The 16,613-nt window shown below is 43.3% G+C and overlaps 1 protein-coding gene across 1 annotated transcript; it reads right to left on the bottom strand.

Moving 5' to 3' along the window:
• Window positions 1-1,534: 1,534 nt before the first annotated feature.
• Window positions 1,535-14,690, bottom strand: KLF6 (KLF transcription factor 6). The gene is made up of 4 exons (XM_081163914.1): window positions 13,952-14,690; window positions 10,215-10,794; window positions 6,977-7,100; window positions 1,535-5,282 (listed from the first exon to the last, which is right to left on the bottom strand). Exons 1-4 carry the CDS (start codon window positions 14,051-14,053, stop codon window positions 5,231-5,233), a joined length of 858 nt encoding a protein of 285 aa, XP_081020040.1. The 5' UTR covers window positions 14,054-14,690; the 3' UTR covers window positions 1,535-5,230.
• Window positions 14,691-16,613: the final 1,923 nt, after the last annotated feature.

The following is a 16,613-nucleotide window of genomic DNA, read 5'->3' as shown; positions in this document are numbered from 1 at the left end:
CCTTATGAGGAACGGCTAAGGGAGCTGGGCATGTTTAGCCTGGAGAAGAGGAGGTTAAGGGGTGATATGATAGCCATGTTCAAATACATAAAAGGATGCCACATAGAGGAGGGAGAAAGGTTGTTTTCTGCTGCTCCAGAGAAGCGGACACGGAGCAATGGATCCAAACTACAAGAAAGAAGATTCCACCTAAACATTAGGAAGAACTTCCTGACAGTAAGAGCTGTTTGACAGTGGAATTTGCTGCCAAGGAGTGTGGTGGAGTCTCCTACTTTGGAGGTCTTTAAGCAGAGGCTTGACAACCATATGTCAGGAGTGCTCTGATGGTGTTTCCTGCTTGGCAGGGGGTTGGACTCGATGGCCCTTGTGGTCTCTTCCAACTCTATGATTCTATGATTCTATGATTCTATGAAATGTCTCGTGTAGATGTGGCCTTGGGATGCCCTGAATACATATGAAACCCAATTTTAATTTGCTTTCATTCTAAAGCATTGAGACTTATAGGTCCATTGGTTTCATTTGTTTATGATGTGCGGTCCTCCCTGGAACTGTGCACTTCTACTTTCCTTAAATTATGAGGTGGGACATATTGAAGACAGAACCTGGAAACTACCACAGTAGGGCCTCAACTGTAGCAGCTTGCAGGGATTCTGGGAGCCATGGGAAAGCACTGGATTGGAAATTTTTCATGTTTATATGTACTGGAAGCCACCTAGGGTGGCTGGGGAAACCCAGCCAGATGGGTGGGGTATAAGTAATAAAATTTATTATTATTTATTATTATTATTATTATTATTATTATTATTATTATTACTACTACTACTAGTACTACTACACTGTCTCTTTCCAGTAAGGAAAAGAGTACATCCTCAACTCGTGTTCCACCCTCCAAATTTACTGGAAAAGGACCAATTAGAGGGCTGGAAGGGGCCACAATGGCCATCTTGCAACGCAGAAATCAGTTATCATGAGATTCAAGGTCTAGGATTTCCAATAGTGACTCTTTCTTCCCTGGGTAGTGGGGGTGGGGGTGGTGTAGAAGCTAGCCTACCATACGTACAAAAGTAAAATCTCAATTCTGAGAAAGCTGTTTCCCACACCGGGCCTATAGGAACTGGACCTTCAGCTGTCTAAAGTTACGAAACGGGACTCATAATAGAGGGGCCTTTAATTGCAAGAAAAGAAACATGCTTATCTCCTGCATCACTTTCATCGCCTATATACAGATGCAGAGTCTGCATGTTCAATGCACTTCACGTTTTTTGTTGAGTGGCCACAATTGGGGCACATGGAGCAGATTTATGTATGTTGCATCAAAGGAAGTATAAGTGGGTTAGACAAATTCTCATTTGGCAAAGCTTAGCTCCTTGCCTTGACTAGGCAAGCCTAGCTAAAGCACTTTTAAGAACCATTGCCATCCCATCCGGAGCCAAGCAATTGCAGTGTTCACAGTGAATTAGGGGCAACTCCAGATAATGGAAATTCTGTTACTTTTAATTCCACTGAAGCAAAACCAAAGAAAGAGACCCAAAAATGCTGATAAGAATTTTTTTTATGTTATTCCAATAAAAAATACATTCATACAGAAATATAACAATCTTGCAAAAAACAATTTCAAATAAAATCTTGTAAAACAATTTTTTTTTTTACAAAAATCTTACAAAGAGATTCTTTAGATAACAGGGTGCTTCCAAAAAACAAACGAACAAAAAAAGGAAAAAAGAAAGAAAGAAAGAAATTTTACGAATAGAAATTCTCTTCTGAAATTTCAAGCAATTTTTTTTCTCTCCGCTTTATTGAGGCTCAGTTATCACCTGAACAAAATGTACTTGTTTAAACTTACAAAACTGACAGGCATAATTTGACGTATGGCACACAGCCCCCCATTCCAAAACCGTTTTGATGCTTCGCAATCAAGAAAAGCTAATGCAAGGGGATTTATTAAATTTCCATGTTTTCCTACTTGAGCATTAATAGAGTTATTATGCTTCAGCAGAAAGCATTGCAAAATAGGTAAACAAAAAACCCGCCCCTGAAATACCCCCAAACAAATAGAAAAACCCTTTTTAATCGCCTTGTTCCACTTGTGATGATCCTGATAAACATACATATATACACCTCCCATTTTTACTATGGAGAATGCTCCATGTATGAAATGTTTCTCTCACTATAGCTGCAAGGAAGTCCCTCAACGGGGAAAAAAGAAAAAAGAGCAAGACAGATCCTACATGCATGAAGCTCCACATGGAACATGAGAGCCCTACAGATTGTAGACAATATAAACCTTTTTCCTAGGGCATATTTACTTTTTGTTTTTTTAAAAGTGCACACTCAAGTATATAAAAATCGAACACAATACAAAAGGGGCAGGCCTGTGTGTTCCTTAGAATTGGATAAATTAGTGTCTAATGTGTTCTAGAGAAGTATTTAACCTTCACCACCAGCTCCTGGAAAAGATGTCCGAAACAGCAAGAAATAGGCTATCACTGTGGTTTGTGGGTAAGTACAGCATTGCTGGGGAAGGCAGTTCTGAAACTCACTGACTTAACTTCTGGGGGACGGCTGCATCTAAGCTCTCTCATGAAAACCATCTTGCGCCTTCAGCTGAAATGTAAATACCCAAAGTAACCAAGCAATCATCGAGGAGCTCATTCCTAGATCTTCTCAATAAGCTTCTAGACAGAAGCCAAAGTGGTGGATTTGGGTTGGAGGGTTTTTGTTGTTGTTGCAGTCACCTGCTAGAATTATCAACTGCTAAATGTGGCACAGGAGGTGAAGACCCCGTTGCCCTCCAGATGCAACCACAACTCTCATCAGCCCCTGCCAGAATGGTCAACAGTCAGGGATTGTGAGAGTTGTGGTTCAACAACATCAGAGAGACCAAAGGTTCCCTACCTCTGACGTAGTGCTTCCAGATGATGTGGAAACATGTCACTAAGTGAGCTAGGCACTCAAGGTGATGTACCAAATCAGTGCCCTTCGGGACAGATGGAGAGCCAGCCAGACACCAGCAGAAAGTTGGTTGGAAGGTCCAGTTGGGACTTTGCCAAGGTAAAAGAGAAATGGCAGGCTCATTGGTCTGGAGAGAGAGAACCTGATTCAGAAAGCTGCCAAGTTGCATTGAAAGATGCCCAATCCCGCAGAAGTCTCAGGAAAAGGTTCCGCTCTGCTCCATTCGTTTGACGGTCGGGGATTTTTGAGCTCGCAAGTGCGCCCCCTGACACAGAAGCGAATGCAGCCTAGCTTTCTCTTCGCAAGAATCACTTGCGCCCATCGGAGCCTCTCTTCCACCCCCAGGCTGCTGCCCAAATCCTTTTTAAAGTAGTCTGCAAGCCAATAATAATATTTTTTAAAAAAAATGTTTTTATGTGTTTAGTGACCACCACTTGTTTGCTTCCTTTACAAAACTTAAGGAAAAGCAGAGGACTTCTTATGGGCTGCCATATTTCACAGGAAAGAACTCAATTCTTTCCTTGAAAAATATATATTATTCATACACGCACACACACAAACACACAGTGCTTACAAATACTATACAAACAAATATATACACCCAAGAAACTTTCTGCCTGCTTGGTAACTTTTTTTTGTTTTGTTTTGCTTTTTCCATTTTAAAAAAGAGAGAGTTTTATTTTAGTATTAACCAAGAGAAAGCTTGATATAAAGACATGGAATTTGTGCCATTTTAAGCAAATGATTATTTTTGTAATGCTCCTACACTTTTAAAAAGGGAGGAATTGTAACATTTTGAGGTACATGGGAAAGGGAGGTTCAGGGTGCATGTTCTGTACACATATTATTGGTTGTGCAAGGATGTATAAAGAGGGATTTTCAAGGTAGCAGAACCGGTCATATTATTCCATGGGATTTTTAAAAGGAAAAGTATAATATTGTATTGACATGTCCAAGATGCTTTTCTACATGGAAAAAAACCCTGAAGATCCTAAAGATCAGCCTATGCTTTCCTCCACCTCTTCATAATTTACATTTGATACAGTACAAATGTCAGGTGACAAGAGAGCCTTAATGAAGCACAAATCACCCATACCCCTGTATAAGACCTCTTGCGAGAAGAGATCACTTTTGCATAAGGCACCATTATTAAGGTCAACAGTGCATTAACAGCTAGAAAACCAGAAATTAAGAGACCTCAAGGCATAAATAAAAGAAAAAAGGAACAAAAAACAAAACCCCAACATAGCTGCATGAGAATTTTCTTTTCTTTTCTTAAAAAATATTACAGTTTCTAACCTACAGTGGTTTTATCCACCCAACAGGACAAAAAAATAAAAAAATAAAAATCCAGGATCTGTATGTTATGTAACATTAAACCAATTGCATTGTAGCAGCTTTTTAACTGGAATTGAGAGAGGGGGAGAGAAAACAAAAGAAATACCTGCAAGTCCTGATTAAAGAATGGAAAAGCATATAGTTCCCCAGAACCATGCAATAATCTTTGTATTATAATGAAAAAGTTATAGGTTGTGTTATATTGTAAATACACAGCTTATACAATGGATTACAAATGAGCTCTGTAGCAAGTAAAACAAGCTACTTGACACATTGCACATTTAAGAGCTGGACCAGACACCAAAAGCTCCTCTCACACAGGATAGGGGCCCCTCCCTCCATTCTGGTGTCCTGACTCGCCACCCCCTCCCCTCCATCTTCCCCTCCCTCTTTCTTTTTCTTTCTTTTTTATTTTTAAAGGTGCAGACACCCCTTTCGCCCCGCCCCTTGGAAATGATTGATCGCTCCTTTCTTGCGGCATACTCCTCACATACGCAAATGATTCCCCCCGCCCTCCCCCATTCAGCTGACCTTTCCTCTCTCTCTCTCGCTTACGGTTATAAAACAACCACGAGGAACGAAACGGAAGGAAAATGAAACAAACAAACAGAAAGTATTCATGTGCCTCAGCATACAGTCGCCCAGTACGATCCTCAATAACATACAGTCGTCCAATCATTAACATTCTCAGTGCACGTGCTCACGGCAGAAGGCGTAGAAGGTTGGGTGCCAGCGTACGAGACCCACAACCGTGCGGTCGCTATGCCGTTTCCTTACATGACTTGTTTAGCCCTCTGAAGACCTTCCAAGGAAGAGAGGCCCTGGAGGCAACTGGGTTAGGGTGCAAAATGGCATGCTTTGGCTGGAACACGCATCCCTTCTTTCAAGGCTGGTTGACCTCGAAGCCTCTTAGCCCACAGGATTCGACCTCTTCACCCACTCAGAGATGCCTCTTCATGTGCAGGGCCAGGTGGTCGGACCTGGAGAAACACCTGTCAACGGAGAAGAGGGGAGAATTTTGAGGACCATCTTCCTATAGGTGAGTGAATCGGGGTAGACCAGGAGGAGTTAGCATGGCTTATTCCAGATGTTGCAAGACTATGACTCTGCTTGTCCCATTCCACTGGCCATGCTGGACTGATCCGAGTTAATATTCCAATAACATCCAGACGGCACCACATTGTGGACTGCTGTTATGAGGCCCTATAGGTCCATCCAAGAGACACAAAATTTGATTTGGGAGACCCAAGTGCATAGCCCTTTGGAATCCTATTGTACCCCAGCCTTACTATCATCAGTTGCAATGGAGGCAAATACTACAGAGCACCTTTACGGAGCATACTTAAAACAAAAGCAACGTGCAGAATTAACTCCACTGCAATCTGTGTGACTTGGGACTGGTTCATGCGACCTTGGGGCAGAGAGATAGGTTGTCAAGTAGGCAAACAGAGGAACAGAGTGGTCACTCCGTCACTCAGCCAGAATGCAAAATGCTGTGTCAAAGCAAAGTGTGCAGAGTGGCACCACAGTCACGTTCCCGGTGATTCACCAATCGGGCTGACATTCATATCCTGAAAGGAGCTCGGAATGGCATGCAAGGGTCACAGCAACCCCATGAGATAGACTAGGCTCATCTATATCGATCCAAGGGAGCATCCTGCAAGAATCTTAGCCTAAGTTCACAGCACCTGCTACAATAACTCTTTACAGTCCTCTTCCAATAACTCATTGTGACAGAAGGCTGGTGCAAAAGAGACCCAAACGAAGATGGCTAAGCAGAAGAGCAGAAGAGTTACAGATAGGTAGCCGTGTTGGTCTGCCATAGTCAAAATAAAAAAATAAAAAAATTCCTTCCAGTAGCACCTTAAAGACCAACTAAGTTAGTTCTTGGTATGAGCTTTCGTGTGCATGAGCTTTCGTGTATGAGCTTTCGTGTGCATGTATCTGAAGAAGTGTGCATGCACACGAAAGCTCATACCAAGAACTAACTTAGTTGGTCTTTAAGGTGCTACTGGAAGGAATTTTTTTAATTTAAGCAGAAGAGCTATTTCTTAGAAGACATAAACTGTCTTGGAAGTTTTGGAGGAAAGGGAAGGTGACTCGCAGAATACTAGGAGTTGGGAGAGAGACCACCACGGGGGCCACCTCTTTATAATGGGACCATAGCTACACCATAGCAACCGAACCCTTCCAAGACGTTCATTGAAAGAGACCCTACAGACTGCTCCTCCTCCTGTCAGCTTCTTCCACTTTCCTCCTGATCTCAGCATCAGAAGTCACTCTATTATTTAACCTGTATCCATGCAGACACTATCTAAAATGCATTAACTTCAATCCACTTAATTCTGGGAGTATTTCCACTGGAATTTCAAGTAGGCTGTTCTGAAATATGTAACTGGAAACGTTTTTCCTTTAAGTGGTGACAGAATTGATTCACCTGATCAGAGACTTATTTCTCTCTCTTTTTGCACTGTTAGAACTAAAAAAGCTACACTGTTGCTGATCACTGAAGCTGGATGCTTCCTTTGAAAAGCTCCGGTGCAATGGGACAGAGCTGATACTTGATGGAACTGCCTGCGCCTTGGTGGCTTCATCAATGCGGAGGGCTTAAGTCATTGCTTCCCATGGAAACACTGGGGAAGAGGGAGGTGCAGGGGTTATTAAAAGAGAGTGACCATTCACGTACCTGTCACAGTGACTACATTTAAAAGGCTTGGCACCCGTGTGCTTTCTGAAGTGTCTGGTTAACTCATCACTCCTCGCAAAACGCCACTCACACCCTTCCCATGAGCATCTGTAAGGCTTTTCTCCTGCAAATAAAACATACCAAAGATTATTAACCGTCCGTTTCTCTCTCCAAGCAAAGATGAATATTGATTCATTTGTTTTTAACATAGGAAATAAGGCCACTCAATTTAATTCACAACAGCACACTAAGTACTTCCGAGAACGCTGATGGAGAATTTAGATGTTTCTGAGCTGACAGCTTTGCTGCAACAGCAAAACATCAAGCCTTGACTGGAAAACATGCCAGTAATGTAAGCCTTGTGCAGCTGCATCCTAGGAATTCTCTGAGTGTTTAGAATACAGGCTTGTAAAAATCACCACTAACCTGGTCACCTAGGGCGAATAAGAACTGCCTCCAAATGCCCAGAATGTTATAGAAGTTTAATAGAAGTTGGTTCTCTATATCTTTTAGGCTCAAAACAACTGATATAGACCATGCTTGGAGGTCTCCTGCGCTAGTAGCTTTTGTGGACTTCCTAGCAGCAAATGATGGGTTGCGCACTCCAAATTTTACTCATAGACTAAACCCACTGAAAACAATGGAGTCGAGTTAGTTAGGCCTCATTTGCACCCGTGAATTTAATAGGTCTTCTCCAAGTATAACTTAAGCACATACAACCCAATATATATTGGGTTCACCTATTAGATACATAGGTTAGGCCTATCAATATTGGATGGTAATGAGAAACCTAACCTACAAATTTGCGGCCATTCAAAGGGGAGAATTATTATTAACCGTTATTAAGCCAGAATGTTTGGATGCCAGCCTCAATCCTGACAATATGGGAAAGCAAGTCTTAGACCAGGCATCCCCAAACTCGGCCCTCCAGATGTTTTAGGACTATCATTCCCATCATCCCTGACCACTGGTCCTCTTAGCTAGGGATGATGGGAGTTGTAGTCCCAAAACATCTGGAGGGCCGAGTTTGGGGATGCCTGTCTTAGACTCTCCCAAGGTTCCAATCCATGTCTTTCTATCGCTCTAGAAATCTAGCGAGTGTGAAAATGTCTGTCCCCGAATTGTGAAGATCTAATTGCTTTGCCCACACAGCCAACCACCTTCCCCATGACTACATGGGTCAAAGTGGGCTAGGGTAGGGTGCGGGGAGCAGAGAAAAAACAACAACACAGAATTTCCCAATCCTTTGTCATTCAGGTGTTTTGGACTGCCAGGCCCCAGCGAGCATGGTCGACCATCAGGGATGATGAGACTTTTGTCCAAAACACATGGAGAGCAGCAGGTTGGGAAAGGCTAGAGTGGAGAGCAAAACCACCTTCATCAGCAGATCATAAAAATGCATTCTGGTCCAGAGATTCTGGTTATAAGATTCTATGGCTTAACACTATTTGTTTGATTTCCGCAGAATAACTGGCATATGAGAGGTAAGCTCTCCCTCACTCACCAGGCTGCGGAAGCATAGAACAGAGCCATCTTTTTTGTATTCCCCTCTTCAAACGGTGAAAAGAACATCTTTGAAGAGGAGACCTCTAAGCTGTTTGTCTCAAGGTGCAGAATCTCGCTCTGCACCTTGAGCTGGAGATTGGTATGCCAGCCAGCGGCTCTGCACATCTAACCACAGTCATCAAGCACTCTAGAATATTAATGTCAAAAAGCAACTACTTTCACTATAAAAAATTTATAGAAACCCTGGAGTGCCTGCCCGCTTCAAATCCTTTCAAGTTAAGCTAGGGAACTGGGTTTGTTTTGTTTAAATCTAGGTTTCATACTAGTAAAATCCTGTTTGCTTAGTGTTAGCAAAATCACATGATAATGAAACGCTCATAAAGTCTGCCATTGTCTTTATGATCATAAACAACTCTCTCAAAAGATCATTTTACTTCTGTCAATGCACACACAGCTAGCTTGAGGCAAGTCCAGCAATTAAGGGAACTAGTTACTCTTCTGCTATTAAATGAATCAATGAGGAATCTGTCCTTCAGAATCAGGACAAAATCTCCAATTTCTGAGAAATGTTTCCATTTCCTTTTGCTGTTGCTGAGTTTCAAAGCTAGTTCTCTGTTGTTGTTGGTTTTTGTTGTTGTTATTTTTGAGGGATTCCCTCCACCTCCTTGAAAAAACAATTTAACAATTGTGCATCTTCTCAAGCACCAGCTAATTACAAAACAGGAACCAAACATGTGCAAGAGAGAGAAAAGTTAACTAGCCTCATCCAAGCTTTGCACATAGAAGTTTGCAACTGGCTAATGCAGAACAAAAATGAGGAAGTGATGCCTTGCATTTTGGAAACCTCAGCTGTTATTGCATCATCTCATGGCCCCAAGCTCTTGCTCCAGAAATTGCGTAACATTATGACACTATTAGCATCAAGGGTTTTCCTTACAGTTACCAGCAACCAAAGTCAGACATGAAGCTAAATCCAGATGGGTTGCCTGGAATAAGGGACAACACTTCTACTGAACTGTAGATCAGAGATGGGGAACCTATGGCCTTCCAGATATTGATGAACTACAACTCCCATCATCTCTGGTCATGGGTCATGCTGGCTGGGGCTGATAGGACATGGGAGTCCAGCAAACATCTGGAGGAACCATATGCTCTCCATGTCTGCCAGTCCTAATAATGGCATCCTGGTGCATAGTTCTGCTGGCCATGAACATCAAGGGAAGCGGAAGAGAAAGAGGATGATGCTGTCATTGAGAACCAGCCACCAGCTGAAGTATTAAGCAGAAGTCCTATAGAAATCATATGTGATGGTGAACACCATTAGCCTGTCAAATCTTAGGGCCCAAGCCACGGAAGGTTTGACACACATCCTAGTAAGAGAAAGCTACCTGCCAGTCCTATAGGAACAGGAAGCAAATGGGGTCCCCCTTACTACATTTATATCCTGCCTTTCTTCCATGATGGAACTGGAAACAGTGTTCCCAGAAGGCCTCCTAGCTCACTGCTGACTGGTCACAGACCTTTTTAGCTGCACCAAGGACTCCATATCTTGTGGCTTCAGATCACAGCCAAGTGGGATGAGACAAGGTATGCTTGAACCCACACATGAACAAGCAGCTGAGGTCACCCTAGCATGCCCCAGTTTTGTTTTCTTCCGTGGAAAACACAAAGTGACCACTATTTGGATCGCCCAAGACCAGATGTTTGGATTGCCCAGTGGAGAAGATCTCACCTGTATGGGTACGTTGATGTGCTTTCAGATGTGAACTTTTGGTGTAAACCTTTCTGCACCCATTGAACTGACACCTGTGGATCCGCCGCCTCCCATCCGGAGAGGCATCGCCGTTCACTGGGGCACCCTTTTCTGCAGTCTTTCCACCACTACCAGTACGAATTTTGCCCGGTGAATGCAATTCACCAGGCGCAGAATTCCACGGTTGGGAAGAAGCTTCCTTCCCCAACTCAGGGGAGGAAGGAGGAGTCGATGTGACAGATGAACTCAAGTTTCCTGTACTGGTCAAGCCCAAGACATCACTAATGGGATCAGATGTAAATTTTGTTGTAGGCGAAAGTTCCTCAGAGCTGTCAGAAGATTCACTGCTGATGTCAGAATTCAAGCTGTTAGTCTCTAAACTCTGAGTCTTTATGCTTTCCTCCTTTGGAACACACGTGGCCTTCTGTTCAGATTCCTCCTTTTTCTCACGCGCCAAAATAATTTTGGTCCACAGATCCTCTTGACTGTCAAATTTTATCTCAGAGGCAGATACGTAGCAAGGCTCGCTCTGAAGGTATCGTTCCAGCTCTAAGCATGTCTACAAAAAAATACACAATAAATTAAAATTAAATCTCTTTTTCTTAAAAAAAAGAAAAGTGCAAAGCTATAGAAGCCATTCTCCAGAAACATCAACCAAAGCATGTGTGTGCAAAAGATGGGGTGTTTATTTCTGGTTGCTAGGCTCCCTTAAAGTAATAGGCCACTCAACCCTCATTTAATGACTGTTACAGTAAACAATGCAGTTCCCAAGAACTGGGCTGGAGTTCAAATACACATAGAAAGAGTTCAAACCCACCTACATTTTCCAGCCATTACTCTTATTGTGTGAGCTGAAAAATCATCTCCTAGAAAGGAGATGTTCAATGGGTTGGCTCTAAAGTGACTCTGTTCTCACCCCAACCCCCCAGTTTTAATCAGGCCTTTCTACAATTTCCAGTATTTTATTAACCAAAAGGGCTTCCAAGTGAATTGTGTGATCTCCGCAGAAAGTTGCCAAGCTTGACTTCCACCGAGCTGACAGCACCAGCGCTCTGAACTCAAGAAACATGTGTGGTTGCGGCAAAGTCATGATCCATATTCAGGGGGAACCCACCAAGCCAGCCTATTTCCTACAGCTGAAAACTCAGCCTAAGGGAGACATTCAAAGAATGCCAGTTCTTCCAAGCACACTGGCATGAGTTTTGTGTAACTTGGAACAATTCTGGTAGAAATGATAGCGGCCTAAGGAATTTCGGTGAACAAAACCTTTCAGAATGCTAATGCGATGCTGAGAAGAAGAAGAAAGTTTGAGAAAATAGAATTGCAGGGAAAGCAGTCAAGAGAGAAATGCAACTTTTTGAGGTCCTGCTGGGAGCCCCACATTGAAGAATTTTATCTACTGGCCAAGAGCACAACCGTATGAGTCATCTCCCTATTTCTTTCACTCAATGCCAAAAGAGACTTCCTTTTAAAATCCTGAACTTCTGCCAAGAAAGTACACGGTTCAGATAGACATGCAACGGGCCATGTAAAATAAAATGAAATAAAGTAAGCTATCCTCCCTGCTGCAATAGGAGACAAGCAACCCTCCGAGTGACACAAATGTGTTTCCAAATTCCTAACAAACTAAAGAGAATTTTGGAAGAAATGCAAGCATTTATCTCTTTTTTTTTTGGGGGGGGGTGTCTATCAGTGCACACTTCATTTTCCCTTCACTATCATCCCCATAATTAAAGATCAGCATGTTGATGGAACTAAATATATAAGGGGGTTGTGTGTGTGTGTGTGTTTATGGGCAAATATATCAGACTCCATAGTTACCTTATTTTAAGCAGGAACCCCCCCTCCCCATCCCCATAAGCAAAGCTGACTCCAAAAGCAAATGTCACACACTTCACTCTCTTATGTGTCAACTTAATGGGAGTTTCTGTCACAGTATGTTGCCGATTTTTACACTTCTCCCCCATCTGTTTAGGCTCTACTCCTAAGCACACTTACCTGGGAGTAAGGACCACTACTGACCTATGGGACTTTTTTCAGAGTAAGCATGCCTAGGTTTTGACTGACCATTTCTCCCCTCTTGTTAACTGAAGGTTGGGCCAAAAAGTGGAAGAGACTGCAAGCTTAATCAATATTTATCGGTTTCCCTATAATTAGGGAACTGATTTGCAGTGCACTTCAAAAATAAAACAAGACACATCATTTCTATAAGGAAACAGGAAGGGAATTGACAGAAAGGGGCAGGTTCAAATTTCTTATTCAGGGTGGATTTAAAATTCCCCCATTATGCAAATCAGCCTGAAGGACTGGCCTGAAGCTCCGAAGGAGGTTTTGAAATTATTCAAAATACTACAGTGGGATCCATATCTAGCTCTGGGTTAAAATCCCCCGAAATGCCTGAAGGAAAAACTATTTAGATCAATTTCAATTACATACTATTGGTGCTGCCTTGGAAAGAAAAAAGAAAGAAGGGGGGATGGAGAGGGAATTGGAAATGGGGAATTTCAAAACATGCACAAGGTTTCAACCTTCTTGATAGGTTCTCAGGCTTTACAAACAAAACCTGCAGACTGATTTGATCTGGGTGCTCAGCTGGGCTTAGAGAGAGAGAGAGAGAGAGAGAGAGAGAGAGAGAGAGAGAGAGAGAAGGAGCAAATATCACAGCTAGGGGAAGAGGCAAGTAAGTAAACACTCTCTCTTCACTTACACCCCCCCTCCAAGGGGGGGAAATCCAAGACAATGCAAAAACAATCTTGTTTCCAAGCAAACCAATTACTTGTACTAACAAACAAGCGCCCCCCCCCCCAAGAAAAGGAAAAAAAACCCATGTCCATTAAAGGCAACAAGCCTCCCTCTTTCCCTCCGCTAGGAAGACTCACAGCAATTAAAAAGGGGGGGAGGAGAAACAAAACAGTATCATTGTCATATGACTGACAACTCAGGAGGGGGGGTGGCGGGTAAGACAGAGGGAAAAATAATAATACTAATAATTAATGGTTAACATGCAGCAGGGAGTTAGAAGGTTGGCAATTCTGCTAAGGAAAATAATACTGGGGGGGGGAGATTATTTTTTTGAAAAAACCCAATTTCCAACCATTTCTCTCCCCCCCCCCCAAAAAAAGTGGGGCGTGTAAAAAAAACAAAAAAAACCAACAAAACCCGGTGGAAATGAAAGACAGTTCGAATGACAAGACCCAGTTGTAGTGTTTGGATCTGCTTCAAGGCGGGGGAGGGGGGAGAGAGAGGAGAGACAACTTTGCCAGGAACTAGATCAAGCAAAATGCAAAACGCAGGACTTGCGGATTTATGCTATTTATTTTTTTGTGGCAACATTTCGCTCCAGCGGTTGTTGTTTTGATGGCACACACACACACACACACACACACACACAGGCAGGACAGGCATTCAGAAATACACCAGCCACTGTCCAGAAGCTGTGACAGCGGCGCTGGGCATAAACAGCACTTCTCCCGGTAGCGAGCAAAAACAAGCATGCACGGCATAAAAAAACCCAGAAAGCAGATATAACAAACAGTGTTGCACAGCAGCCCAAACAAACACACTTGCTTGAAACAATAATGTTACTATTTAAAATTTTTTAAAAAAAGATTCCTGCAGGAAGCCTTCCTAAAAGGCAAGCCTCTAACCTCGTTATCAGTGTTGCTCCGAATTAAAAGCAACGTTTGCCCAGCACAAGCAGATATCCTTCGGTTTACCTGTTGCCAATATTCCTCCAGAGATGGTAAAGCGGAGAAGTAACCAGTGTCGTGGACAATTTGGAGTTCCTGAAAGATGCTACACATTGGAAGCACATCCATGGTTTTTGTTTTTGTTTTGTTTGTTTTCAAGGGGAAGGGGGGAAAAGAAGTTGCAACAAATAAACCCTCCACAGGGTCAACGTCCGATTGCAATGTGTCTCGTCGTAAGGAAGAAGAAGAAAAAGCACAAGTATCAACACCGCTACAGATGTTTCTCAGCTGCTACCGCTGCTGCTGTCGTCGGTAGTCGTGATGGCAGGTGATGGCGAGAGAAATACGACCAGCTATTTACAAAGTCCCACTTCCTCCTCCTCCTCCTCCAGAGGGAAAGACGGCCACAAAGAAGAAGACAGGTTTGTTTTTTTCCTCTTTCGAAAATAAAAATAATTATATATTAAATTCCTCTTCGGCAGTTCAGATGCAAAGGGTATTTTTTTTAAATATAATAATAATAAAGCAAAAGTTTCATGCAAAGTTTAATTGCACAGCAATATCAAGGTATGGATATATATATACATAGATCTATTTATATATATATCTTGCAGTCTCCAAAATGTAGCTGCTGCTGGTAAATCTTGCTTTCCACTCCTGGGGTTCTCTCCAGAAGATACTTGCTCAGGAGCCTACTCAATATTTGCAAACACTGAGATGACTGCGAATGTAACCCCCAGCAAAACTTCCCTATTCAAAGCTCTCCTTGGCCACAACCTCCTCCTCTTTCTACTCCCCTCCTCCTTCTACTCCCTCCCTCTTTTCGGCTCCCCCCTCCCTCGCGCTCCCAGCTACTCTCGCCCCGCCCCCTTTACTCCTTCTCCTCCACCCCCCCTCCCTCCGCCACCTCGTGATCCCATTACGCCGGCTCCGAGCGCTGCCCAATCTCGAACAACAAAACTCGTTACACCGCGTTCCAATGATGTCAGAGCAGCCCAATGGGCGCCCGCGACGCATCCCGGCTCCTCCTGGCGTGACCGAACCTCTCCGTGACGCCGCGTCCGATTGGGCCGATTCGAAATTCGAGCCGCCCTGATTGGCCGGCCGCGCGGCAGGCTATTTTTAGAAGGGTATATAATGCCGGGGAGCCTGTTTTAGAGAAGCGACTCGGAGCGAGAAGGGGAACGTTTTGCTTGTTGTTTGCGGTTGCTAGAGAAAGAGAGGGGAGGAGGGGAGGTTGCAATGCTGAGCGTGGCGTCCGGGGGCGCTGCTGAGCCGCGCAGGAATAGCAGAGGGAAGCTGAATCGCCTGAGACGTTGCAACAAGCTTTTTACCAGGGGAAACTGGGAGGGAGGGGTTGTCATTACACGTGGGTAACCTTTTCTTACGTGCATTGTCTCCCGTGCATTCCCCACAATGCAAAAGAATTCTGCTCCTGGCGTTCAGCGGTGCAGTTTGCAGGAGAAATCGAGTCCCCTAGCCCGAAAAAAATGAATGGTTTCAACTTTAATGCGTGCTTACTCGGAGGGAAGTCGCACCGAATTCAAAAGGGTTTTTTTTTCGATTTGCCAGCAAGCGAAAGCTTGGAGAATGTAAGCCTCGCTGAATGCGTGGGGACTTGCGCTTAGTGGGGCTGCACTGTAAATGAATATTTGTTGCAGCGCTGCTTAACTAATGCTGGCTTCTGTCGGGAGATCATTTGCTACACAGCAGCCCCTTAACTGCTTTAGGAAAAAAGGAGCTGTAATGGATGGTGGTGGTTTCTTTAAAAAAGAAATCTAGTTTTTGCATTTGCCACCCCAGCTCTGCTTACTGTATCTGCCCTAAACCTTGTGAATTTCGTTTCTTCAGTTTCATGGTGGTTTCGTTTAGGAAGTGCTTCCCATGAAAGCACCTAAAAGCGTAAAAATATACATAAAACCATTTATATATATATATATAAAATGATTACACCCCATACCAAAAAAGAATTACGTACATGAAAGCAACTTCAAATCCATTAAAGAGACTGACAGAAAAATCTCCACTGAGAAGAAAGCATTCCTCGCAAGGTTGTTGTGAAGAGAACCAGACATCCCATATTGAGCTTCATGGAGGATGGGTGGGGTAAAAATGTAATAACTCCAGGGATCTACTTATTTATTGCATTTCATAGAACTGTATACTTGGAAGGATCCCAGAGGTTTTCTAGTCCAGCTCCCTGCAATGCAGAATTCAGAGATAAATAATGGGATGGGATGATGGGAGTTGTAGTAGCACCTGCCAAGCCAAAGGTCTGTACACCAGCTGTATCTCAGTCACCAAATGACTTTCCTCCTACAGTGCTCCATTTGTTCAAATGAGGTTGCTGTGGACCTCAGAGTGGTAAATTAGAGATTTCTAGCAAACCAACAATAGGTTCTCATGTACCTGTCACCAGTTATGGGGTCAGCTGTCTTGCTTTTCATCTTCCCTGCCTCAACTTCTCAATTGTTCAAAAATATGTAGATATATTTAACCATGTCTACTCAGAAGAAAATCCTATTGAGCTCAGTGGCACTTACTCCCATGTAAGTAGGGTTGACATTGTAAGGTAAGACTGCAATGCTGATCCCACTTACCTGGGAGTAAGCCCTGTTGAGTTAAGCAGGACTTACTCCTGAGTAGACATGACAGGGATTGCTATAACTACCAGGGGTCGGATTTTTCC

This window comes from Podarcis bocagei, assembly GCF_964188305.1.
Source record: "Podarcis bocagei genome assembly, chromosome: 12".
NCBI lineage: Eukaryota > Metazoa > Chordata > Lepidosauria > Squamata > Lacertidae > Podarcis > Podarcis bocagei.
The sequence above is the reverse complement of the archived record's forward strand: the minus strand, read 5'-3'. Positions and strand labels throughout refer to the sequence as shown.

Bases quoted from the DNA above. Each gene is read 5' to 3' on its own strand.
- KLF6 (XM_081163914.1), bottom strand. From the start codon at position 14,053: ATGGATGTGCTTCCAATGTGTAGCATCTTTCAGGAACTCCAAATTGTC. The intron at 10,795-13,951 runs GTAAACCGAAGG...ATTTTTTTGTAG, and splicing joins TGGAGGAATATTGGCAACAG to ACATGCTTAGAGCTGGAACG. The intron at 5,283-6,976 runs GTACGTGAATGG...CTCCGTTGACAG, and splicing joins AAATGTAGTCACTGTGACAG to GTGTTTCTCCAGGTCCGACC.